This window comes from Chrysemys picta, chromosome 4, assembly GCF_011386835.1.
Source record: "Chrysemys picta bellii isolate R12L10 chromosome 4, ASM1138683v2, whole genome shotgun sequence".
NCBI lineage: Eukaryota > Metazoa > Chordata > Testudines > Emydidae > Chrysemys > Chrysemys picta.
In genome coordinates, this window is record NC_088794.1 from 86766913 (window position 1) to 86793936 (window position 27024).

At 46.7% G+C, this 27024-nt stretch overlaps 1 protein-coding gene across 17 annotated transcripts in view; it reads left to right on the forward strand.

Annotated features, from left to right (window-relative positions):
- Positions 1-27024, forward strand: part of RAD51B (RAD51 paralog B) — a 682929-nt gene that overhangs the window by 64229 nt on the left and 591676 nt on the right. For 8 of the 17 annotated variants that reach the window (XR_010600611.1, XR_010600612.1, XM_024109216.3 and 5 more), the window contains exons 1-2: positions 23176-23297; positions 26278-26371. Coding sequence is in view for 13 of the 17 variants with exons in the window: in XM_024109216.3 (XP_023964984.1) it covers positions 26288-26371 (84 nt within the window). In the remaining 4 variants the exon portion in view is untranslated. Of the gene's footprint in view, positions 1-582; positions 734-23174; positions 23298-23427; positions 23995-24056; positions 24640-26277; positions 26372-27024 lie in introns of those variants that run through there. The other 9 variants (XM_024109218.3, XM_042849338.2, XM_065592925.1 and 6 more) reach the window with 8 other exon arrangements.

Genomic DNA, 27024 nt, shown 5'->3' on the forward strand with positions numbered 1-27024 from the left:
CTGATTCCAAACAAGATAGCTGTGCCCATTGTGTCTGCCAGCCCACCCCATCTTCCTCAAAGGAGTACTCTCAGGTGAAGATTTTGAGTCAGGAGCAATCAGCCAGGTTAGCGGATATACCGTGGTGACCATCTGCTATATCAATTGGTGTTGTTGCTGTTACTGAGCCCACTATATGTCACTGCTTCTGTTGTAGGTTTCAAAGTAGCAGCCGTGTTAGTCTGTATCCACAAAAAGAACAGGAGTACTTGTGGCACCCTAGAGACTAACAAATTTATTTCAGTATAAGCTTTCATGGGCTACAGTTCACTTCTTCCAATCACTCACCATCTGCAAGCAGCAGCTGTTGGTCCTGTTTCTCTACCAGCCATGTTGGCAGCCTGTCCATTTCCATACCCTCATTTATTAAGGACCTGGTTTTTAATCATGGGTACTCTGATGGGACATGCCCCCATCCCAAGCAAACTTAACAGGTGTCCCTCCACTCAGGCACTGCCAATTAGGTGCACCTGCCAAGCATGCGCTGCCCAGAGAAGGGAGCTTACAAAGGTGAAGCTGGCCACAGAGCAAGAGGGGAGTTTACACAAGAGGAGGGGCTGCTAGAGCTCAGCTCAAGGCAGCAACTGGCCTTCCCTCCACCCCCCATTTAGGGGAGACAGACACTGTAGCCCTGAGAGGAACTCTCCATCAGTGCCCTACAGCTGGACTTGAGGAGCAGCACCAGGGACTGGAGGTAACTGGAGTCAGAAAGGACCCTAGGAGTGAGGTTCTGGAGAGGATGCAGGGGCAAGAGATGATGGCTGAGCCTTGGCTGACTACGGGCATCTAAAGCTGAATATCTAAATCCTCATTTAGGCAGCTAAATAAAAGGGGGCTGCTTGCTGATCAGCTGCAGCTTCCATAGACTTCAGTGGGATTTGGAAGTGCTCATACTTCTGAAAAATCAAAGCACCCGTATTTAAGGGCCTAATTTTAGGCACCTGAGTTTGAAATTGTCATCCTATGTTTGTGTTAGTGTCTGAAAAATGGAATGCAAGCAGTTTCCTCTATCCTCTGTGAATCTGTTTGTCCTCCATAATTAGTTTCAGCTGAGTCTGCCTACAGGGTTAGGGCATTCTGCAGTCTCTGCAATGAGGGAAGACACCTGCTGTATGGTAGTTCTTCCCTCCAAAAAGGAGTTTAACATTGGGCAGGGCTCATACATGCAGGCCCATTCTTGCATGTGTGAACTGGAGAAGACCTGAATCAAAGCCCAGCAGGTAGACCTAGATTAAGATGACACTTCATAGTTTGACTGTCTATAACTACCTGAATCTGAACACGTTAGCATTGGGGAAAGCTGCTATTCCTATCGGTGTTGGAAATCTCCACATTTGGGGTGTTTGGTTCTTAGCATGCGGTTAGGCCCTGGGAAAAGAGATGTGGTTTGGACACACAGATGGAGTCTGCATCAGGGGCTTTGGTTCAGGCTCCTCTCTGGGGTAAATGAATAATTCTTTTCTGTGTCATCTCTAAAGGAGGAGGAATCTATGCCGCTGGCTTAGGGGCATCTTCCAGTGTCTTTGCTATCGGCTTCAGTCCCCTCTTCATGCGCTTAGCGGATGCGCGCTTAGTTAATGAGAACTGTGTACACTCGCCTAAGGGAGAACAGACCAATCCGAATCCCACTAGATTCACTCCTCATGTTGGATTGTTCCTGGGAGCTTGAATATCAATAGAGTTGTATCCTTAACAGGGTATTCAGTATATTTTCCACAAGTCCTATTGCTAATCAACTTCAGCTGGCATCTTATATGTGATATATGGGGAGATCCTCCGAGGAATTATTATGAGCACAGGGAACTCAGTTTAACGGGTTAGATAAGACTCTAGCAGGAATATGCTAGGGAGACTGCTGCAAAATGTAGGGGGTTGTCAGATTGGATGATCCAAGTGGTCTTTTCTGACCCAATCTGTCTGTGACTTTAGGAATCCCCATTAAAGAAACAGACATGCTAATCAATAAACCAGGGGTATTTCATACATGCTAGTAAAATGCAAAACAAGCTTCCTTGAGCTATAGGGAAACAGCCTTACTACAGAACATGGACCAATCACCTAGCTGCAAAACCAGTTTTTCCTCAGCCTCATTGGCTAGAATAAAGTTTTCCCAGTTATCCTGTCTGTCCTTAAATTCTATGACTAAAAGTCTCTCAGAGCCCTTGGTGACAGAACTAAAAATCCAAACTCTGTTCCATTAACAAAAGAATTTGCCCAGCATTTTCCTGCACGGTAATGAGGCATCTCTATCACTTTCCATCTAGCCTCTACTGCCAATGTCACAGAGTAAGGAGAATCCTCTGCTATCGTGAAAGTAAAATTGCCTCAGCACTGTGTTCTTGGCAAAGGCTGCATGTGAGCTTCTGGCTTCCCACCTCGACCATAAAGCAGTTTTAAACCTTAACTTTGGCTTATGCTGTGTACAACCAATTATCTCTCCCCACACCCCATTTCCCTGCTTCCTTTAACCTTCAGACTCCCTGAACAAGCAGTTTACTTTCATAGCTTCAATTCCATTCTTTATCTTCTCTTCGCTCAACCAAAATTCCTCTCTGCAAGGCCTCTGACCAATTTGTGGCTTGCCTCTGCAACATCCTCATCCTCCTTGACCCGACTACTGCTTTTGACATGGTAGATCATTCTCCACTACTTGACAACTTACCCTCCCTTGGCTTTCATGTCACACTCCTACTATTCTGGTTCTCCTCCTGTCTCTCTAGCTGTTCCTTTAGTGAGATTTCCTCTCTTCCTCCCCATGGGAGTCCTCAAGCTCTGTCCCAGGTGCTCCCCACCCCCCTCTCTGCATCTTCTATCTGGAGGAGATCCCATCCACTCACATCGCTTCAACTGCCATATATCTATGCTGATGCCTCAAAAATCTACCACTCTGCTCCTAACCTGTCTCCATCCATCCAACTTTGCACTTTTCTGTCTCTCTGGTATCTCCTCCTAGATGCTTTAACCTCAACGTAAAATTAACGCGGCCAAAATTAAGATCCTGATCTTCACCTACTTGCCCCATTCTCAGACATACTTTTTGTCAGTCAGCCACATAATGGGGATAATATCCAACTCCTCTTTCTCCTTCATCCCATATTATCTAGGGAATAGTCTTTACTGCAACAACAAAAGTTCTTAATTCAAGCTAGCTAACTTGACTTAACTAACTTAAGGTAAAATCCTAGTGAGGATGAAGTAGTTTGTAGTGGTCACATGAGTTAGCAGGTTGAGTTAAAGACTATAGGGGAGCCTCATCTTTAACTAGACCTAGCAACTCATGTGAAAACCTGTGCCTTGTCTTCACTAGGATTTTACCTGGAGCTAGTTAACTCAAGTTAAGAACACATTTTTGTTGCAGTGCAGACAAGGCCTAGGCTGTATCCAATTCTTGCTCTTTCTTCCTTCACAGCATTTCAGTGGGTTATGTCTTCGCTGCAGAGCTAACTCAAGTTACATACCCCCAAACTTTGTTTGTTAGCCTAGCTCAAGGGGGAATGCTCCCATTGTGACACTTGAGCTGCTGTGTTTACACTGGCACTACATTCATTCATAGAAGTGCTTCATAGAATATTAGCGTTAAAAGAGACCTCAGGAGGTCATCTAGTCCAATCCCCTGCTCAAAGCAGGGCCAATCCCCAGATTTTTACTCCAGTTCCCTAAATGGCCTCCTCAAGGATCGAACTCAGAACCCTAGGTTTAGCAGGCCACTGCTCAAACCACTGAGCTATCCCTCCCTCCTCATGTATAGTACTAAGACTTCTGGAAGCATATCCCACATTTCTTAAGTGTTGCAATAAGTGGAGGCACTGAGTTCTTTCCCAGTGAACTGTGGGAGGACTTATCTGTCCTGTCTGGGCACATGGGGGAATTGTGGGAAGGCATTGGAGGACTAGTGCTACTTGAAAAGTGCTAGCCTGAGTCCACACTGCAGCATGGTTGTGTCAGCAGTTGACAAGTTGAGTTTTAGTCAATATCCCCTGGTGGGCTAGCCAGCTACAGTTAAAAGCATCCCCACACTTCAGTTTAGGATTTGTGTGTGGATGAGATTTGAGTCAGAGGCACCATTTGAGTCAATTGTGCAGTGAAGACAAGCCCCAAGACCTGATCCTTGTTCTCTGTCTATACAGTGTGACAAAGTTCCTCCTCTATCTTGGTGGGTCCTGCACTTATTGGCAGATTTTCTTGCCTCAGAGATTCACCATGTGAGTTGAGGAACAGCCCAGAGACCTTCCCCTCTGGGAGAACCCACAGTCCAGGTCAATTGGGAGGAACCCAGGCCCACCCTCCACTCCAGGTTCCAGCCCAGGGCCCTGTGGACTGCAGCTGTCTATAGTGCCACCTATAACAGCTACAACTCCCTGGGCTACTTCCCCTCTGGCCTCCTCCAAACACCTTCCTTATTCTCACCACAGGACCTTCCTCCTAGTGTCTGATAACACTTGTGCTCCTCAGTCCTCCAGCAGCACACCCTCTCATTCTCAGCTCCTTGCCCCTCTTGCTCCCAGCTCCTCACACTCCCACCACAAACTGAAGTGAGCTCCTTTTTAAAACCCAGGTGTCCTGATTAGCCTGTCTTAATTGATTCTAGAAGCGTCTTCTTAATTGGCTCCAGATATCCTAATTAGCCTGCCTGCCTTAACTGGTACTAGTAGGTTCCTGATTACTCTAGTGCAGCCTCTGCTCTGGTCACTCAGGGAACAGAAAACTACTCATTGAGTATATTTGCCCTCTACCAGACTCCTGTATCCCACTGGTCTGGGTCTGTCACAACAGTTAAACCACGCGTAGGGACCTTCATAATTTCCTGTCTTGTTTACTTCAGTCTCGTCTTCTGTTTTCCCTGACACCCATATTGCCCCACTCCGGCCATACAAAACAGCCACCAAGTTTAATTTCCTTACCCATTTTTCTTACCATGTTTCTCACACCACCTTTGAAGTGCTCCACTAGCTCTCCGTCTCCCCCACATCAAGTTCAAGTTTCATGTGATCATCTTCAAGGCCCTACACAACTCTGCCTTTTCCTATTTATTCACCCTTGTCTCTTATCACCTTGCCCCCATCCACTCAGCTTTCTCAAGAATTCCAGGCTCTGTTTGCTTGTTTTACTAATAGCTGCCCTTTACAAATAGAATGTCCTTCCTGAGGTGACCCACCAGGAGCTACCCACTCCATATTCAGGTCCCTCAACAAACCAGCTGATTAACTGATCTATTTCACTTATTTATCCTATGAGTGATCTGTTTATTGTGAAGGGGTCAATTGTTACCGGGGAGGGAAATAAGAATACTGGAACTGAAGTGGGGTATGGGTGTGAAGGTACATAAGAACACTGTGTGTGTGTGTGTGTGTGTGAATTTCCTGTGTTTAAATTAAATGCAGATAACCAAAACAACACAGACAAAGATGTAGCAGAAAAGTCATGTTCCTATCCTGCCCCTGCTCACTCTGCTTGTATGTTGTACTCTTTTCCTCCTTGGTACATTGTGTTCTTTTCCTCCTCAGTATGTCTGTCCCCATCTTCAGGGCAGGGACTGTGTCTTCCTCTGTGTTTGGAAAGTGCATACCACATTTTTGGCATTGCTGCAATAGAAGTACATACATAACAGACACCCCCTTCTTCGGTGACCCCAAAGTTAACAGACATTTTTTGTCAGACTGATTAATTTGCTATGCTCCATCTGACCTCTTTGTAGCTTTGTGACTAGTAAAGTGCTTTCCAACTTCCCCAGCATAGCACAGAAACTGTGCAGCTCCCAGAAAGCAGAAGGATTTGCGTGTAAGGTTGTTAAAGTGATCTCCCTAAACTCAGCTCTATTTTCCATCTGCTGTGTGCTATTACTTTCACAGGACACACAAGGAAGTGAGATGTCGGCCGGGCACTACAGAAATCTCTTGGGTCACCACGCTGAGCACTAGATAAAAGAACCCTACTTAGTCCAACAGAAAGATACCGTTTTGTGTGTGAGAACTCTTTTCAAATTGGGTTATTTTTGCCTTAAAGCCCCAATGATTCATTATAGGATTCTGCAGTGAGTGATTGGACTTTGATGGCTGAGCTCCATTCAGATTTAACACAGCACATGCAGCAGACAGTGCCAAAAGATTATAGTTCTTCATGTACAGTAGGTCTCCTAGGAGATGATATGTACAGGGCCAGCATGGCAGAGGGGTAGCATTGGGCTGGCTCTATGGCTCAGTGAGGATGGTGATACACTGTTACAATGCAAACATCTGTACAGCATAGGGCATTCCTGAGGGGGGTCAGCAGTAGACTCTGTGACACTGAGAGGGAGGTGAACCCCTCTGATCCCTCAGTGGAATTGTATCTCAAGTGCTAGGTGACTTTTATAGTCTAATCATAAGCATTACTTAAATAGCTTGCATTTCTGTAGTGCAGGGGTAGGCAACCTTTCAGAAGTGGTGTGCCGAGTCTTCATTTATTCACTTTAATTTAAGGTTTCGTGTGCCAGTAATACAGTTTAATGTTTTGTAGAAGGTCTCTCTCTATAAGTCTATATTATATAACTAAACTATTGTTGTATGTAAAGTAAACAAGGTTTTCAAGATGCTTAAGAAGCTTCATTTAAAATTACATTAAAATGCTGATCTTACAACGCCAGCCTGGTGTTCTGTTCACCTAGGCCGGCAGTGGGCTGAGCAGGGCCTGTGGCCGGGACACCGGCTGGCAAGGGGCCGGCAGCCGGGACCCCAGACTTGGGGGGTGGGGTTCAGGGGTCAGGGCAGAGGGCTGGGGGTGTGTGGGGGGTGCAGGGCAGAAGGCTGGGTGTGGGGGGGAGTTCAGGAGTCAGGGCAGAGGGCTGGGGTGTGTGTGGAGGTGCAGGGCAGAAGGCTGGATGTGGGGGGGGGGTTCAGGGCAGAGGGCTGGGGTGCTCGGCTCGTGGGGGTGCTCCCAGCCCCCTGCCCTGAGCGGCTCATGGCAGGGGGCTGGAAGGTATGCCCTGTTCCACCCCCTTCCCCAAGGCCCCATTCCTACCTCTTCTCTGCCTCCTCTACGGAGCAGGGAGCACGCTGCCACTCCTCTCCCTCCCACCTCGCAAGGGCCGTCAGCTGATCGGCGCAGGGAAGGCGAGGAGGAGGGGCCGGAAAACACCACACTGGGGGAAGAAGCGGGGGAGGGGGAAGCTTGGCTGCTGCAGGACCAAGCTTCTGCCTCCTGCCCCCATAGGGGAGAGCGGTGGGCGGGGGGGCTGAGTGGGGCTGGGGGACAGGACCCCCCACAACCGCTCTCCCCTGCGGGGGCAGGAGGCAGAAGCTTGGTCCTGCGGCAGCCAAGCTTCTCCCCTCCCCCGCTTCTTCCCCCAGCGTAGCGCTTTCCTGCCCCTCCACCCCCCTCACCGGGCAGGCAGCAGCATGCCACTCAAAATTGGCTTGCGTGCCGTGTTTGGCATGAGTGCCGTAGGTTGCCGACCCCTGCTGTAGTGTCTTTCATTTCCATCTCTGGCCACAGCCTCACTCAGATGAGCAGCTCTTACTCACACACACGGACCCCCTCACCCCCGGATTCGAATGGGACTATACACATGAGTAAAGAGTACTTGCCCCAGCAGAGGTTTGCAGGAGCAGGTGCTTTTTGTACCGTACAGTAGTTTGATGCTACTACTGAAATGCAGACATATCTGGTAAAGAGGTTATCACCACCTGGCCAGCACATAATACCCTCCGCAATACAGGCAGGAAAGGAAATGATGTCCAAGGATACTGCAGCAAACCTCTACTATTGCATGAAAAGCCATGGGATCATTAATGCACACACAGACAGGCCAGAAAGGAGCTCAGTTTTTAAGATGTTCTCAAAAAAACTCCAGCTCTGCCTGACATTCAATTTATCTGTTTCAGAATAAAGGATTAAAAACTGAATAAACCCCTTCTGGTTCCACAAAGTCTCAGTATTCCAATCCTGAATTCAGTCCCTTAAAACACTCTCAGGCTATCACACCTGTTAACCAACTAGCCATCAAGTCAAGGCTATGCTAGACCATGAACTTGCTTCTAATGCCTTGGTATTGAAAGACACTGGCGGGACAAATTTTGAAATCCGCCTTCAGAACCAGATTCTCCATTGCCCTCCATCTTATATCGTCCTCTACACCAATGGCAGTGGGCATAAAAGGCTACCAAATTGGAAAGATGATAATGATCCACATCTACTTTTCACTGATGTACATGATGACACCTGGGGCAGGGAAACAGAAAATCTAGCCCTCAGTGGTTATTCAGTCCCAACTCGGCAAAGCTCTTTTTGACTTCACCGAGAGTTATGCCTGAATAAGCACAAAACAAAAACTAAGGAAGGATTTCAGAATTTAATTCGGAGTGCTGAAAACTGAGCCAGAGAAAGAGCTGGTTTCAGCAGGTGCATCTCAAAGCCTGCAAAGCCTTATCCAGAGATCAGTTTTCAAGCATTTTAGAGCTATGCGCTGCAGCTGACTCTCACATACAAAATGCCCCGTCATCTTTTCCATGTGCACAACTTACTAATACCAATCAAAGGTAAATGGCAGGAAGCGTTAATGTGTAGGGATGTAATAAATATGGTTAGGTAACCTAGTGAGCATTATGGGGGGCTGTAAGGGCTTATATATAAAAAGCACTTAAAAAGACCACATAAATACCTAAAATAACCCCATTCCCCCTTCATTCTGCAACAGCAGCCATGTGCTATAGACATGCTATCCCCCATGTACTGTAAGAATGAATATAGGGTTGGACAGGATGTCTGTGGGTCAGAATGTGCTATCCTGCCACCTGCCCCCTTATTGGCTAGTAGCAGCATTGCAGTATTCCACATAGGTGTGGCAGCAGTCATGGGTGGGATGACATGAACCAAACATTTATTTCTAAATTACTGGTGGGTAAGAAAGCAAAAGGTCCCAATGCTGCAGAAGTCAAGATGGGTCCAAGCTGCAGAATTCGGATCCAGATCTTCAAACTTTGGGTAGCTGGGGCCAGGGGTTTAGTTTGAGCCCACCTCTGGGGAGATGTTTGTTCAGAATCAGTCTGATAATATCCTGGTCACTGGTGCCATTGATTATCAGACACAAAGTATCACCACTGTTGCCCTTATACCTTGGCTAAAATATTGGGGCTAGGAGTGGTGGCAACAACATATTTTTTTCTCTTTTAAATAGGAAGAAGAAGAAAAGTGTTAGATTGGGTGGAGTCTGGGGCTGGTGGTGGTAGGTTAGTAGTAGGAACCTCCTATATGGGAGGATGAAGAAACTGACCTCCACCACAAGTAGGTTTCCCATTTTCACTAAAACATGTTACATTTATGTTATTTATAGATTTAGATTTATGACAAAATATACTTAAAAGGTGCCTGTCCTAGTTACTCTAGGCACTTTTGGCAGATATTTAGGAGAACAATCCAACTAAGATCCACAGCTACCCCACATCACAACTAGGGTGACCAGACAGCAAGTGTGAAAAATCAGGACAGGGGGTGGGGTGGGGGGTAATAGGAGCCTATATAAGAAAAAGACCCCAAAATCAGGGTCCCTATAAAATCGGGACATCTGGTCACCCTAAACACAACTCAAACCCCAACCAAAAGCTTCATCCAAGTGAACCAAACATCAGCCCTCCTCCGGCACTCTGGGCTGGTGACAGGGCTCTCAGCCTCTTTAGTGGCTCTGGAATCGCTCTTCAGAGACAGCACGCCTGCTTGCTTACTGATTTTGAAGCAGCTCTGACGTGCTTTGGAGAGGATTTCAAAGCTCTTCTTGATGAGAATGGCTCATGGGAGGATGGGGGAACTATGGAGCAAAAATGGAAGGGGGGGAATATGTGTGGGTTATGAAAGGGACATAGATAACAGCTTGGGGAAGGTTGCTATGTCATTTTGGATTTGAAAGGAATGAGTCTGTTTTTTCCTAGCGATTCAGGAAAAGGAGGATGGAAAAAATTGTTTAGGTTTATAAAATGTTAATTGGATTGGTGGTATTTATACTGTACTGTTTAGCTAATGGCCACACAAAATACTGCAGAGTTTGAGGTTTTCATTCTTTGTAGGAAATCAATATTCTGGTTAATGGAGAGATTGGGGCACTTGCTATCTGGGATGTGCCAAGTATCTATAAATAAGGCAATAGAAACCAAAAATGATCAGTAGAACTGAGTACAAGAGGGAAAATCCATTCCTTGCCTTGTCCTGAAAACCGCCGCCCCCCACTATTTCAGTCTCTGTTCCTTCCACATCTCAGATGATACACATCAGTCCTGAACTGCAAAGTACCACCCATTTTTCAGTCCTCGGAACATGACCACAGCTCTTTCAATGCAGCTCTGTCCTACAGCATATTCTACTAGCCAGTCCTTGTTTACGAAGGGAAATTGAGAAGACCTACGATTTTCTTTTCAGTTGACATTCATTTACCCTCACAGTTTCTTTTCTCTCTGACCATTTGGGAAAAAATGGCTGAAGTAAAAGATTGTGTTTATCTCCTATATTACTAATCCCCCAAATGCTTGAGTTGGTTCACACCGGATTTACATCTGTGTAACTCCATTTATTTCACTGGACTTTGTCCTGATCTACACCAATGTAAGTAGAAAATCAGGCTGTTATATTTAAACATATCTCTTTAAAAAAAAAAACAGTTTCAGGAGTTAAAAATAAACTAGTCTCACCCTCATCCTTCCATCTTCCATCTCCCAGCCCTGGTGATTTGTATTATAACTTCAGGCCCAAATAATCAAAAATGGCCACTGATTTTGGGTGCCTCAATTTTTGGATCCCCAGGTGGGGACATTTTAAACCTGATTTTCTAAAGTTCTGAAGTCAGTGGCAGTTGGACATGCTCAGCACATCTGAAGAATTAAGCTTAAAATGCCTCAAATGGAGGCGCCTCAAATGAGTGGTCCCTTTTGATAACTGGGGCCCTAGTGTCTGGTACCAAGTTCCAGCTGAGAGGCGGTGAATATCCTCAACTACCAATGAAAGCAGCTGAGACCTTCTGCAGCTGCTTTTGTGTGGCTATGGGGGACAAACGTAGCCAAGGGCAGGACTGCCCCTGAAGAAGCCATGCTTGCAGTGGAAAGGAGAAGCCAGAACAGCCACATACAGGAAATCCTTTGTGCAGGATGACTAAATCCTCTGTTGACCTGAAAGTGCCTTTCCTTGTAGAAACCTTTAATCTGTTCCATTTCCCAATCTCTGGCTCCATGTCCCAGTCCCCCACCCCAGATCCTCCTCAGGCTCTTTTTCCCAATGCCCCACTCCTTTTCCTACTGGCTCCTCGTCCCCTCGCCACCCCCGAGGCCCAGCATCTCGCTCCTCTGCATGCCATCCAGCCTCCTTCCTCTTCCTGGCTGTCTGGGCCCGAGCTGGGGTAGCACTGAATCATAGAATCATAGACTATCAGGGTTGGAAGGGACCTCAGGAGGTCATCTAGTCCAACCCCCTGCTCAAAGCAGGACCAATTCCTAACTAAATCATCTCAGCCAGGGCTTTGTCAAGCCTGACCTTAAAAACCTCTGAGGAAGAAGATTCCACCACCTCCCTAGGTAACCCATTCCAGTGCTTCTCCACCCTCCTAGAGAAAAAGATTTTCCTAATATCCAACCTAAACCTCCCCCACTGCAACTTGACACCATTAGTCCTTGTTCTGTCATCTGGTACCACTGAGAACAGTCTAGATCCATCCTCTTTGGAACCCCCTTTCAGGTAGTTGAAAGCAGCTATCAAATCCCCCCCTCATTCTTCTCTTCTGCAGACTAAACAATCCCAGTTCCCTCAGCCTCACCTCATAAGTCATGTGCTCCAGCCCCCTAATCATTTTTGTTGCCCTCTGCTGGACTCTTTCCAATTTTTCCACATCCTTCTTGTAGTGTGGGGTCCAAAACTGGACACAGTACTCCAGATGAGGCCTCACCGATGTAGAATAGAGGGGAATGATCATGTCCCTCGATCTACTGGCAATGCCCCTACATTATACAGCCCAAAATGCCGTTAGCCTTCTTGGCAACAAGGGCACATTGTCGACTCATATCCAGCTTCTTGTCCACTGTAACCCCTAGGTCCTTTTCTGCAGAACTGCTGCCTAGCCATTTGGTCCCTAGTTTGTAACAGTGAATGGGATTCTTCCGTCCTAAGTGCCAGACTCTGCACTTGTCCTTGTTGAATCTCATCAGGTTTCTTTTGGCCCAATCCTCTAATTTGTCTAAGTCCCTCTGTATCCTATCCCTACCCTCCAGCGTATCTACCACTCCTCCCAGTTTAGTGTTATCTGCAAACTTGCTGAGAGTGCAGTCCACGCCATCCTCCAGATCATTAATGAAGATATTGAACAAAACTGGCCCCAGGACCCTTGGGGCACTCCGCTTGATACCAGCTGCCAACTAGACATGGAGCCATTGATCACTACCCGTTGAGCCTGACGATCTAGCCAGCTTTCTATCCACCTTATAGTCCATTCATCCAGCCCATACTTCTTTAACATGCCAGCAAGAATACTGTGGGAGACCGTATCAAAAGCTTTGCTAAAGTCAAGGAATAACACATCCACTGCTTTCCCCTCATCCACAGACCCAGTTATCTCCTCATAGAAGGCAATTAGGTTAATCAGGCATGTCTTGCCCTTGGTGAATCCATGCTGACTGTTCCTGATCACTGAGAGCATAAGTGAGACAGTCTCCCTACTATCAGTTCCTGTGGCCTGTGCCAAAGTGGCCCAGAGCAGCCAGGAAGTACCAGTATAAAAAAAAATCCTGCTCAGCCCCTGCAACCCAGGGATGGAGCATGCTCAGTGCAGAAGGAAACATTGGAGAAAGTTAGCTGCCACACCAGCAAGTTTCTACTGAGCATATATGAATTGAGATTTTTTTGGAAGCTCATAACTTGGCTAAATTTGGGCAGATTTTCACAGAAAAAGCAAAAGGCACAAATAGGACTACATTAATGCAAACTAGGTATCTTTTAGTTCACACTAGTAATATCTACATGGGGCAGATAAAGCACAACATTTTAGTGCACGCTGCAACTCAAACCCCCATGGTCTGCATTATGGGGCTGTGTAGACAAACCCTTAGCTCTCTTTGGAAGAGAATTCTGGAGTTCACAATAAATGCGGAGTCAGTGCACTACAATGAATTGCGTTGTGTGTACGCCAATATTCTTAAAGCAGATTAATTCAATAGTCTGTGTATTAAATTCCACTGTAGATAAGACTGAAGCCATCTTTGTCTGTGCATAGCTTTCCTTCCAAGTTTTGTCATGGACTAGTTAGGCGAGGAGGAGAGAAGCACACAGAATATGTATTTAAGTTGCAATCCACTCAGTATTTAAGGGCTGGACACTTTTCTCCCTCCCACCCCCCCGACACACAAAAAAAATCAGGAGTACTGGATTCTATGTCCAGCACTGCTCCTGACTGACTGTGTGACCTTGGGCAAGGCACTTCACTTCTCTGTGTGTCTCACTCTTCCCATCTGATAAATGGGGGGCCATGATATCTGCCTAATTCACAGGGGATTTACTAGGCTTAATTAACTAATATTTGCAAAGCACTTTGAGCTCTTTGACAGAAGAAGCTATAGAAGGGCAAGAAATATCATTTGAAGTCCAAGTTCTGGTGGCCAGACTTTCCCCACTGTGCTATTCATCTCCAGGAGAAAAAAGGCCCCGTGACATGGTGCACGGGCACTGCCTGCTTCCCAGTATACAAGAGGTTATCTCCAGCTTCCTCTGCCCCATTCCTTGTACAGGTATCAGGAGACGGGCTATAAGAAGAGATGCTGGGGAGGCAGAAGAGGGAAAATATCTGTGAGAGAATACAGTTAGTTCTCTGTTTCTGTTTCTGTTATATTTGTTTTTACATAAAGTAGGTTGTTCTTAATGCATGATGATAAAGATTTTCTCCCTCTCACAAGAAATCCTTGGTGATTATTGTGCTGTCACCCCACCAGTTTACAGCCTCCTCATCTAAGAGGACTTTAATACAGAGCTATAAAAAGCCCCCAGACATAAATAAGGACTGCTGCTGTCCCTTTAATCAAAAAAAAACTAAAGGAAGAAGCTCTTAGAGGGCAATCTGCTTAGAAGAGTAAAGGCTAAATGTGGAATAATCCTTGAGGCCTCTTATTTAGCCTGTTGTGCTTTGGCCAAAGAGTAAACACAACTCTCCCTCTAATCAGTAGTCCTTGTTCAAAGCTGTAATATGTGAGTTGGTCGGTCACCCTGTGGGCACAACATGCATTTTCTTGTCTAGCAGCAGCAGCTGTTCTGGTTTGCTTTAGCAAAGGGGCGGGATATACAAAGGTTCTTTTTTAAGAAAGTAGATCACTAATGAGAAACGCAAAACTTATTTTTGGTGGGAGATGCAAGATGCAACTTAATAGTGATGCACTAAACAGTGGACAACCCATACTTCCAGTCCTCTGCATGTTGGGGTGGAAAGCAGGGAACTGCCCCATCTGGAAAAATCATCTGTTTCTGCAGGTCCCACTTTGAGAGGCGCCCCTATTACTTATTATTTGTACTACCATAGGGCCGAAGAGCCCTAGTCATGGACAAAGACCCCATTGTGCTAGGTACAGTACAAACTCAGAACCAAAAGGATGGTCTCCCAGGGACAACTGCAGTCAGGGGAAGCCCTGGTGACATGGCTCTGCTCGACCTCGCTCCCTGGCTGGAGTGTGGCAAACCCCCGACCCCGCTCCCTGGCAGGAGCTGAGGAGGCGGGATCCAGGGTCTTGTAGCTGGTGTGCCCGTATAGAGCCTCCTGCACATTACTGGCCTCCTGTGGAGATGTGCAGGACTGGGAATACATCTGCATCTCATTCGGGGAGGATGGCTGTCAGGAGAATACGGCTCTTCCCTCGTGGAACAAAGTGGATTCCTTTGTGGAATTTTTCATTCTCGTAGGTAACTTCTGGTGGGTTTTATCCCAGGAAAGCTTGATCTGGCCTGTAATGATTTCCCAGTCCAGGAGAATGTATTTTCTCCTCCATAAGAATATGCTAGGTATTGGTCAAATAGACATCTCCAAAGAACGAGACTATGTCTAGACAGCAAGAACAAACTGGAGAATGATCCACCCTCTGAATTTTGTAACTGAACTGGTTTTGGTCTGCCTACACCAGGTCTGTTTCTGCATTGACATGAATACATTGAATAGCACTGGCTCGTGCAAGGTCCATGGGATTACTCTCATGAACAAGTGGTACTCAGCAGGAGTCAGAGCTGCAAAACTGGGTACTTAGATAATAAGCTCTGTGGTAGGGTCCATGCGTCTTCTGAGCATGTGCTGAAATGCTCTCCTCCCACACTGTATAACTCTAAAATAATAATGAATAATTAGAAGATAATCTTGAGAGAGATAATGAATAGGGAGTCTGAGATTTACCCTTAAAAAAGCAACAGAGGGTCCTGTGGCATCTTTAAGACTAACAGAAGTATTGGGAGCATAAGCTTTCATGGGTAAGAACCTCACTTCTTCAGATGCAAGTGAATTTGACTTATGCTCCCAATACTTCTGTTAGTCTTAAAGGTGCCACAGGACCCTCTGTTCCTTTTTACAGATTCAGACTAACACGGCTACCCCTCTGATACTTGAGATTTACCCTTGTTTTTTAATTGGCTGAATAATCTGAAACTTTTTGCTACTGCGTAAAATTGTTTGCTGAAGATACATGTGGCAGGCTGCCTTGGGTTACCGAGAGAAACTGATGTGCTGATTCCTTTTCAAGAATTTGCTGAATGGGTACTGTCCTTTACATAGCAGGAGCCCAGCAAAGTCCTCCAAAAGATGAGGGATTTACACTGACAAAAGCTGTTAAGTATTCCACCCTCCACCATTCAAATCAGGCTGATTCCCCATTGGTTTGCCCTTGGGCATGCTACTTACTATTAAATTCTTGATGGTAATTGATCTGCTTGATATTAGAACACTTTGCTCCTACAAAATCTCATTTGTTGTTGCTGTTATACTTTGTTTCTTTGTGACAATCTTCCTCTGGAGCCTTAGTTTAGTAGAAGCTCCTTGAATTAGTGCAGTGAGACTCAATGTTCATGCAAGTAACTCTCGGCTTTATTATCACCATTTTATTATTTGTATTCCAATAATAGCATCAGGAGGCTCCAGCCAAGATCAGGGCCCCCTTGTGCCGACCACTGTATATATACATAGTGAGAGAGAGTACCTGCCTTGAAGAGTTCAGTCTCTAATAGGACAAGACAGGAAAAAAGGTGGGAAGGGAAACATAGGCACAGAGAGATTAAGCTACTTGGTCAAGGTCATACAGAAGAGGCACAGCTGATATTAGAACAGGAATAGGCAAACTTTTTGGCCTGTTGGCCCCATCGAGGTATGGAAATTGTATGGTGGGCCATGAATGCTCACGAAATTAGGGGTAGGGTTGCAGGAGGGGTGAGGGCTCCAGACACGCCTCCGCGTACTACATAGGAGCTGGAGGGGGGCCATGCTGGCTGCTTCCTGGGAGCTGCTCGGTGCAGGGCAAGCCCCCGACCTCGTTCCCAGGATGAAGTGTGGCAAACCCCCAACCCCGCTCCCCGGCAGGAGCTGAGGACCAGATTAAATGGTCTGACGGGCCGGATGTGGCCCACGGGGCGTAGTTTGCTCACTCCTGTATTAGAACCTAGGTCTCCTGACTCCAACTGGGCCCCTATTCAAATGTGTGAAACCCCTGGAAAAGGTTAGTGAGTCACTTCTAGGCTTGGTTGAAAGGGCATTTGAAAGCTTTGTTGACCATTGCAAATATGCGGATGTTTAACACTTCTTACTCCCTTTTTTTGTTTAATAAATATCTTTTGGAGAGGTAAGATCAACTATGCAGTAGCGTGTATGAAAGAAGGAAGACGCGCAGTTACATGCCAGTGTTTGAAAGCTGTAAATAGGCATATCTGGAAGTAAATAGGGGCATGCCTTTTGATCCACTTGCTTGGATCTCCTTAACAAAATGGTTCATTCTTCTTTAATACAGAAAGAAAAGTGCAAAGAGCCACCCAGCTGTCAAAACAGCTAAGCTCACTCTAGTAACATTGCTTCAATAACACATCCTTACATTCTCCAAATAACATCCACATAGACTGGGGTGGCCAAACCATGGCCGAGCCGCATGTGGCTCTTTGACAGTTAAAGCGTGGCTCACGAAGCCCCCATGCCGCTCTCCTTTCTCCACTTATCAGACTGGGGGAAGGGGGGAGATTGGGGCTTCTGCCCTGTAGCGTGGTGATGGCTTCTGCCAGAGACCACTGGTGCCTGCTGAGAGTGGGGAGGCACAATTTAAAGGTTTGGACACCCCTCCCCCCAACAGCTTAAGCCACGCCTCTCCCCTCCCCCCCTTTAGCAGCCGCTCCCAGGTGTTAGCTCCCAGTGAAAAGGCAGCAGCAAACAGCTGGGAGCTGCAGGGAGAAGCCACTGCTTTAGCTCCATGGAGAGAGGGAGCAGCAAAAGCAGTGGCTCTCCCTGCAGCTCCCAGCTTGCTGGCTCCAGCAGCTGCCCTGCAGGGAGGGGCCCCGGCAGCTGCACCATGTGACCTAGTGGTGCCAGCAAACCCTGGCAAAACTCTGCGGGACATGGCCACTGCCTCTTCTGCACAGTGGGAAGGCGGGGATCGGAGCTTCAGCCCTGTGGAAAGTGCCTGCCACAGCTTGGAGCTTCACATCTATGGGAGATGCCTGCCGGGGCTTGGGACTTCAGCAGGAATGAGGCTGAAGCCCTGAGCCCCAACAGGCGCCTCCCACAGGGCTGAAGCTCCAATACCCCCCTTCCCACTGGGCAGAAGCCCTGAGCCGTTGCAAGAGCCTCCTGCAGGGCTGAAGCCTCAAGACCCCTGGCAGGCAGGTGCTTGCCATGGGGCTGAAGCCTCAAGATCCCCCTCCCCGCAGGGCTGAAGCCATGAACCTGGCAGGTGCCTCCCCTGGGGCTGAAGCCCGGGAGCCCCCCAGTTCCCTCAGGGCAGAAGCCTCTAGCCCCACCACCCTATTGTGGAACTGAAGCCCTGAGCCTCCGACCAGCAGGTGCACCTCCTGTGGGGCTGAAGTCCTGAGCCCTCCCACTCCCAGCAGGGCTGAAGCCTTGAGCCCCAGCATGCGCATCCTGGCTCTTGAACCTCTGAAGATTATATGTGGCTCAGAGGGTCAGTAAATTTGGCCACTCCTGAGGTAGACGAACACATGATCTGGTACACAAGGAGACACTGCTGGCCAAAACCAGGCTAGATTTGGCAAATGTAGAATGAATATAAAATAAAAATGGCAAACCTTTCACCTTTTGACAGCCAGGCACCTCTAGCCTATCGGAATATAGCAGCTCTCATTAACTCATGGGCATATCAGAATTTATTATTCCTTTTGGCTACTGGATTAAATTATTGTGCATGGCATATTATATGTGGAGTTGGCACTGCCTATTACAGTTGCCCAACACTTCCCATTATAAGACCCTGTTTTCAGTTGCTTATAATTTTGCTGAAATTTGGGCTAAAATATTCCATACCAGCTAAATTATAAGCTGATCTAGTGAGTGTGATCATGTCTCCCTTTAGTACTGGTCCTAGCAACTACACAGCCTTCCTATTGCTACCTCTCTTTGAATAGTGGGGATGCTGAAAGCCAGCTCCCTTACTCCTGTCTGCCCCCCCACTCCCTGGAGCTGGCAGCCACGACCTGGGGGTGGGGACCCATGGCACCGGGGGCCAGGAGTGGAACCCCAGCTAAAAGCTGAGGGTTCTGCAGCACGCCCTGCACCCTAGTTCCCGTGCCTATGCTCGTAAAGTAAAGGAGTTCTCTTTTAGCTTGAGCATTAGGGATCTGTGCTTTTGTTGTTGAAGGCCTGAGGTCCCATGCCTACTGATGACCATGGTGTCTGTATGTGTATGTGAACTTAAAAAGAACAGGAGTACTTGTGGCACCTTAGAGACTAACAAATTTATTAGAGCATAAGCTTTCGTGGACTACAGCCCACTTCTTCGGATGCATACCATGTGGGCTGTATGTCCACGAAAGCTTATGCTCTAATAAATTTGTTAGTCTCTAAGGTGCCACAAGTACTCCTGTTCTTTTTGCGGATACAGACTAACACGGCTGCTACTCTGAAATATGTGAACTTAGTTTGTTTTGCACACCCATATTTTAAGGGCCAGAATAAGGGCCCTAACTGCTGGAGGCATATGATTGTCAGAATCTTAAGAAAAACTTGAAAATCTGACCCAAATGTAACCAACACAGTGATATCTGTCTGACGCTGCAGATGGCCTGGAATAATAGCTCTGAGAGGGATGAACTGCCCTATGCATCTTAATGGGGTGTTAACGGCAAACTCCACTGCTCTGGGAGAGCCCTGCTAACACCACCTTACACTGGTGACTATGTGACAGGAGAAGAATGCTGTAAATCCAGCCTATGCCCCATGCAGATACCCCCAGATACTGGAGTAAGTACTGGGGGATTCACTACTGCTGTGGCTGTCCTGCCTTTCTGGAGGAAGAGAGAGAACCCTGCTTCTCCTGAGGTGAGGGGGAAACCTGCATCTGGAGAAGATAAAGAGACCTGTGCTACTGCCACTGTGGGAGAAGTGGGGGGGGAGGGAGGAGGGGGAGGGCTTCTTACTGACATGCCTAGTGGGCAATGGGGCTGTGATATGGTGTCCCAGATTGCCTTAATCTGGCCCTGGGTATCTCTATACCCTGCCCACTCCAATATGCACACAGCTTTCCCTCCCTTGTCCAACCCTTTTCATTTCAAGTCTGTCTTAAAGTCCATTTTTGATTGCAGACTTTTTTACTACCCTAGGTGGCACTCTTTCTCCATTTCATCTCTGTATATTTGACATATTGCTTGCTCTTTTACCAATTCCTTAAATCTTCTGTGGTATTTCTCATTGAAAACAACTCCTTTATTTCTTAGTGTGAACTCCCTGTTTCATTAACTCTTTTTGATTGTATATTTGTTAGATTTCTCATGGCTAAGGGCTACATTTTATTCATGGGTATTTTTAGTAAGTCATGGACTTACTAAAAGGCAGTAAACAAAAGTTCACGGCCTGTGACCTATCCATGACTTGTACTATACCCCTGACTAAATCTTGGGAGTGGGGCCGCGGATGCTGGGCGGAGACCTGGGGAGTGTGCCATGGGTGCTGGGGGAATGCGGGTGTTTGGGGGGGGGGCGGTCCAGGGGGCGCCGCAGGTGCTTGGGTGGGAGCAACCCGGAACCTCCGCTGGTGCTGGGAGGGGGGGAGTTGGAGCTCGCAGGCCCCCTACTTGGCTTCTTGGAAGCGGCGAAACGGTGACATGTCCTGCCCGAAGTTCATAGCTACGCACGCTGGCAGCTCCACAGCTCCCATTGGCTGGTATCCATGGCCAATGGGAGCTGTGGGGGCATGCCGGCAGATGGAGGCAGTGCACAGAGCTAGGGAGGGAGGGACACGTTGCCGCTTTCGGGGCGCCCCCCAAGGTAAGTGCTGCCCAGAGCCCTCACGCCCTCTTGTGCCCCAACCCCAGCCCTAAGCCCCCTCCCACACCCAAACTCCTCCTGCTAGTTTTGGGTGGGGGCGGTGCCTGAGACTGCCCCAGCAGTGGCCAGTGCAACTGGCCCAGGGGCTGCCTAAGCTGCTCAGGCAGCCGTGGAGCCTGCCGCACCGGCTGCTGCAGAAGTCACGGAGGTCAAACTCTCAGCCTTACTCATGGCCTCTTGCTATGTCATATCTTTCACCATGTTTTTATGACTTGCTGCAGATGTGGATTAGGGGTTTGTGGGGGTCTGGGCCAGAGCAAGTGGGGGCCCTTCCCCACCCCTTCTGCCTGCAGTCCCCCACCCCATCCTCCCTCTCTCCCAGTGCTCCTGCCGGGAAAATGGGTTGAGGTGTGGGGGCTTGCCCCACCCCCCCGCCTGGCACTCCTGTCTGGGAGCGGAGTCAGTGTATGGGGGCTTCCCTCATCCGCCTGGTGCTCCTGATGGGAAGAAGGGTAGGGTCACCGGGGCTTTTCCTGCTCCCCGGTAGGAGGACTGGGTGGGTGGACAGGGGCCAAGCCCCTGTGCCCCAACCCTGCTCTCCGGCAGGAGCACCGGGAGGGTGGGCGGAGCGGGTGCACTCATTTTCTGGGGGCCCCCAATTGGCTGGGGCCCCTGGGCACAGGCCCCATTGGCCCAGTGGCTAATCCACCACTGACTTGCTGGTTTTATAAAGTATTGAACTTGCTCTTGTATTTTTTTTTTCAATTCCACTATATTTTTTTTATTGCACTACACACACATAAACATACAGTTCAGGGCGTATGTCTCCCTCAATATATATTCCAAATGAGTCAACGTATTTTTTCAATCAACTAGGTTAATCTTTGGGACTAAATATTATGACAATGATTAATACTGCAGATAACACAAATAATACTTTTCACTTTTTAGGTGCCTTCCATCTGAGGATTCCAAATCACATTGCAAACATTAATGAATTAAGCCTCACAAGCTTTCTGTAAGGTAGTTGTTATTCCTATTTTACAGGTGTCACCAAGCAGTTAATGGATTTTCCTTAGGCTGGAGAGGGAGTCTGTGATAGGGCTGGCAGGCCATAGAAATGAAATCTCTTGACCAAGTCCTGAGTTTGAGTCAAAAGATAATCCTTCTCTTATTATTCATTATTACTGAAACCTTATATTTTATACTGGTTTTCATCCTGAATGCTACCAAATGATTTGTAGACTGCACATACAAGGATTGTATGTGCTAACCTACTAATAGAATGCAGGAACTCTAGGGTAGGGCACGGCAGCCATTCTGCCTCAGCAACGATATGCATGTTTTTAAGGGGGAACGCAGTAAAGACTAACTTTGGCAACTGAACTGCAAGGAGAACTTAAGTCAATACAATGTGATTATCCAAATGGATTTGAACAGGATATTTTCTAGCACGCTACTAGATCTTTTTTCATATTGCTTTTTCTGAACAGAAGATGCCAGTAATATGAAATTCTGCAGTGGCTTTGTGAAATGGACTAATGAGGACTAATTAGAGACCAACCAAATTATTTTTATTTGTGACCCATGTCTGGGCTCTGAATCCTGTTCCCAATCATTTAGGATTTTGACCAAATCTTGAACTTGATGGAGATTTCCATCAATTATGTTACCATACTGTTTTTTTATGAGAGTCAAATGATGACAAATCACTTAGCCGATTGTGGAGTGAATCTAATTTCTTTTTAAACTCCAGAGAGCTGGATTCTAGGACAGTTAGTGGTTAACGTAATCTGAAGCATAATTCCTCTTTCTGTTTGCAGTTCTACTTTAATATTGTGTAATCAGTTAGAATCCAACCCTGCCTTGGTCCTTGAAGGCAACCTTTGGCTTTGCTTCCATTATTTGAATAATTTCTTTGTGGGTGTTTCCAGAATTCCCTGAAGGTTGATCTGACAATTTCCTCATAAGCAGATTAATGTAAAGCTTTCTCCCCGCATGTTGTAATGAATTTGAATACTTGTGAATGGGTTACTCTGCCATTAGGTTCCCTCCTTCTCAAGAAGGGAACACTCTTTAGAATTACAATGCAAGAATTTGCTACAGGTGGAGACAGCTACCTGCTAACTGGTTTGTACCATGATGATTATTTTATATGCATTTATAATTTGAAATTGCACCAGTGGCTTCACCTTCAGCAAACAATCTTTCAAACTCTGTACATCTCAGTCTCCCCCCATCAGAAGATGGAAATAATGCTTACCCACCTTTATAAAGCAATTTGAGATTAAAGAAGTATATTAATGCTAAGTAATAGTAATCACCATTTTAAAAGTACCTCAATTTTTCCTGTATATGTAGTTTGAGCTCTGCCTTTGGACCAGTCTCTACAAGGAAAGTGACTTTAGCTGGTCCCTGGACTTCTAACATTCTGAGCCTCTGGGCAGCTTCAAACCATCACGTGCTTGTACATACACAACCACAGCCAAGAAATTATGGGGATGAGGAATTCTCTTATCTTCCATCCCTTGAAAACAAGCCAAGGGGGACAGCTGCCAGCACTCTAGATGCACAGCAGGGAGCAAAACCCCTGCACACCTCATACACCCAGAGGAGAACGGGCTGTGGGCGGGCCGCCGCTCACGGTGCGAGCCTCCCCAGAGAACTACAACTCCCAGCACGCCTCGCGCTTGGCTGAGCCATAGCGCTGCAGCTTATTGGTCGGTGGCTTAGGGTAACGGGCCAATCGCTGCCCTCGATGTTGCTCTGTGGCTCCACCTCTTGCTCGGGGAAGTGGGAGACTTTGAAAAAGTTGCCAGGTCAGGGCGCGGGGCCGTTGTGGCGGTTGGATGGCGGAGCCCGGAGGGAGGGGCTCGGCGGCTCCAGGGCAGGAGGAGGGGGCTGCAGCCAGCAGTCGCCGGGCGGGACATGGGCAACCTGGGATGGCGCGGGAAGGCAGCGGGGCGCCCTGCAGTGTGTGGGAGGGACATTCCCGCACTATCCCACGGGGGAAGTGGGGTCAGGGCAGAATGAGGGGCGCCCCCCCCAGCCCATTCTCCTGGGGGCGCTGGTGTGTGTATGTGGAGCGACCAGGGCTGCCCAGGTGGCGGAGGGGAGGGGCAAGTGGGACAATTTGCCCCAAGTCCCTCAGGAGCCCCCACCAGAATATAGTATTCTATAGTATTGCAACTTTTCTTTTTAATGGAAGGGGCCCCTGAAATTGCTTTGCCCCGGGCCCCCTGAATCCTTTGGGCAGCCCTGGGAGCGACTTGCTCATTACCGCCTTCTGGGCCATGCAAGAAGTGGGGGGTAGGTAGGGAGGCCTCTCTCCCCTGGGGTCATTCACAAAGGAGAGGTAACAGCTGGATGATGATCCCCATAGATGCACTTGCAGAATCCGCGCCATAAACCCTGTCTGCACTGGCAGCATTAGGACCTGTAATTCACTATCGGTGCAGCCCCGCTGGTGGAAACTGGGATTAAACTGAGGCTATGTACACATTACATCTTACCTTGGTATGAGTTACCCTCCCCCCTGAGTGATGTAAATTACATGACCTAAGTGCTCGTGTGGATAGCGCTATGTCTGCAGGAGCGCTTCTCCCATGGACATAGCTCCAGCTCCTCTCAGTGGCTGGAGTAAACAAGTCAGTGGGAGAACTCTCCTGTTGGCTTTAGAGTATCTGCTGTAACAGTACTACAGTGGCACAGCTGTGTCGCTTTAAGCGCTGTAGTGTAGCCATAGCCTCAAGTGTTATTTTTGTACCATAGCATCATCTGAGTAGGGTTAAATAACGGGGTGGAAGTAACACTTGAGTCCTGTCTACAGGTTCTACTGTAGGAACTGCATCAGTGATGAATTATGGGTCCTGTAGATGAAGCCCTAATGTCGCAAGGCAAACATGGCAATGAATTTTCAGGATCTCTTGGCTTTCTGGAACTCCCTATCAGTATTTTCCTTCCTCCTTGTTTCCCTGCTAAGCTGTTTCATTCTTTTTTTCTTCCAGGCTGCTTTGGAAGTAGCTCTTGTCCCTTTGCCTGGTGCCATATCGTGTGCCAAGGGTTATGGGTAGCATTTCTGTGTCTAATTGTTTTCTTCTCTTCCTGAAACAAAGCAGAGTAACAGAAGATCTGATCAGACACCTGGGTTTTGCAATAGCAGTATGTGAGATACATGAGAGCCAGTTGCTACTCTAGAGCTATGAGCTGAGTGTGTGGATGTTATATTAAAACGAAAAATTATTTACTAATTTGATCCTTTTCATCACTGTCCTTTTAACATCCTGCAAATCCTATTCTACAATCAACCTTCACTTCTCAATCTCCAGGACACTTACTGCTTTCTTGGCAGGACACTGAACATGTAAAGATGTATATATCTCCTCTATGGCTGCAGGAGAAATTTAGCACTTCAACAATAACATTTTGATGCAGCCAAATGACAAAGATATATGTTGTGAGCTCTGAGATTCTATAGTGATATACATAACAGTGAACTCCACTGATGATTTCTGCACTGCATGAGTATTCACACAACACTAACATAACCCTGTGGCTTGACCCACCAGGCACCAAGATCAGTGATACCTGAGAGACATTCAGAAGAGCCAGTCTCTTTGAAATCCTCGTTACGAACCCACAGGGAATATCCTCAGGATATTATGTGTGAAAGAACAAAATGATTGAATATATGTGTAGATAGGAAGACAAATGTGTATAGATGCTTTATACGATCTGTTACATCTGCTTTTCAGTTGCCAGGCATACTGGTATCTTTTATGCCCTGGTTGAGAGATTAGAAGAACATGAAAAATGGTACAGTTGTAATATCCCAGCTAATTACTAGATTTAAAGGCTGGGCCATTGTTATCTTCAAGTCTGAGGTGCATAACACAGGTCATAGGACTTCCTTGAATTCCTTCTTCGAGTTCAATAGCTATGGCTGAACTAGACCATATCTTTTAGAAAAACAACTGATACGGATTTAAAAATTGCAAGCAATAAAGAATCCACCACAACCCCTGGAAAGATGTTCTAATGGTTAATTACCCTCACTGTTAAAAACATGCACCTTATTTCTAGCCTGAATTTGTCTAGTTTCAACTTTCAGCTATTGGATTGTGCTATACCTTTGCCTGCAAGATTGAAGAGCCTCTATTATCAAATTTCTGTTCCCCATTTAGGTACTTACAGACTTTGATCAAGTCACTCCTTAACTTTCTCTTAGATAAGTTAAATAGATCAAGTGCCTTAAATCTCTCACTGAGGTATGTTTTCTCATCCTTTAATCATTCTCGTGCCTCTTTTCTGACCTCTCTAATTTCTCAGCAACCTTGAATTGTGGACACACTATTCCAGTAGCGGTTGCACCATTGCCAGATATTCTCTACTTCTACTTGATATTACCCTACTTATACATCCAAGGATTGCATTAGTCCTTTTAGTCACAGTGTTGCAGTGGGAACTCATGTTCAGATGATTATCTGCTATGACCCCCAAAATCTCAGTCACTGCTTCCCAGAATGGAGTCACTAATCATGTATGCATGACCTGCTTTCTTTGTTCCTAGGTGCATGGCCTTGCATTTGGCTATTTATGGGTAATTGTTATTTAACAGGAGTTGCTCTGTGACCACTTACACACTCCAATAGTACAAAGATTTGTAATGTGTGATATGTTCCCATTCTTTAGAGTAGAGTGTGTGTTTGTGTTTTTGTGCTGGTATTGTTTGTGTTGGTATTGCAAACAGCTTTTCTAGATTTGTTTTGCTGTACTATGATTGTTTTTTCTGTTCACCAGATGTGGGAACATGGCCACTAAGAAATTAAGAAGAGCAGGGTTATCTCAGGAACTTTGTGACAGGCTGAGTCGGCATCAGATCACTACCTGTCGGGTGAGACTTTCGCTTAATAGATATAGAGATTTATTTTATGTTGGGTTATGAGTCTCTGACACATGAATGGCCTGCTGCCTTGTAAAGGTGTAGTCTTGAATGTGTGCAGAAATATAACTTCCCAACAGGTTCATACTTTACATTTATATAGAGCCTTTCATCCCAAAGATCCTAAAGTAATGTAGAGATCACTTCTGTCACCAATGAAATTCAGCTGCCACTTGGGTGGAGCAAGACAACTGTTTAACCAAATACAGCAGCACAATACAACAGGAAGTGAAGATGGTCATATTAAACTGAAACTAGTAGTGGTGTTTTCTCATTCTCTTCTCACACCAGAATTGTTAATTTGGTGACTTTATCCAATACAGGGTGATTCAGGGCTAGATCCTGCAAATGTTTGTATGAATGGATCCTTAAGCAGAGCCAGGGTCTCTGTGCAGAGGCTGCAGTCCTCTGACATGAATCCAATTGTAGGATCTGGCCCTAAGTCTGATAATTAGAAAATGAGACATTGTTTGATGTGGTCTGTGATCATTTTTCAGTTAAGGACAGAGGCTTGTGAGAGAGGCAATATTGTTTCATCCCACCCCAATATGACAATTGAATATTTAATTTTTTCCGCTCTCCCCACTCCCACCCAGCCCTTTAAA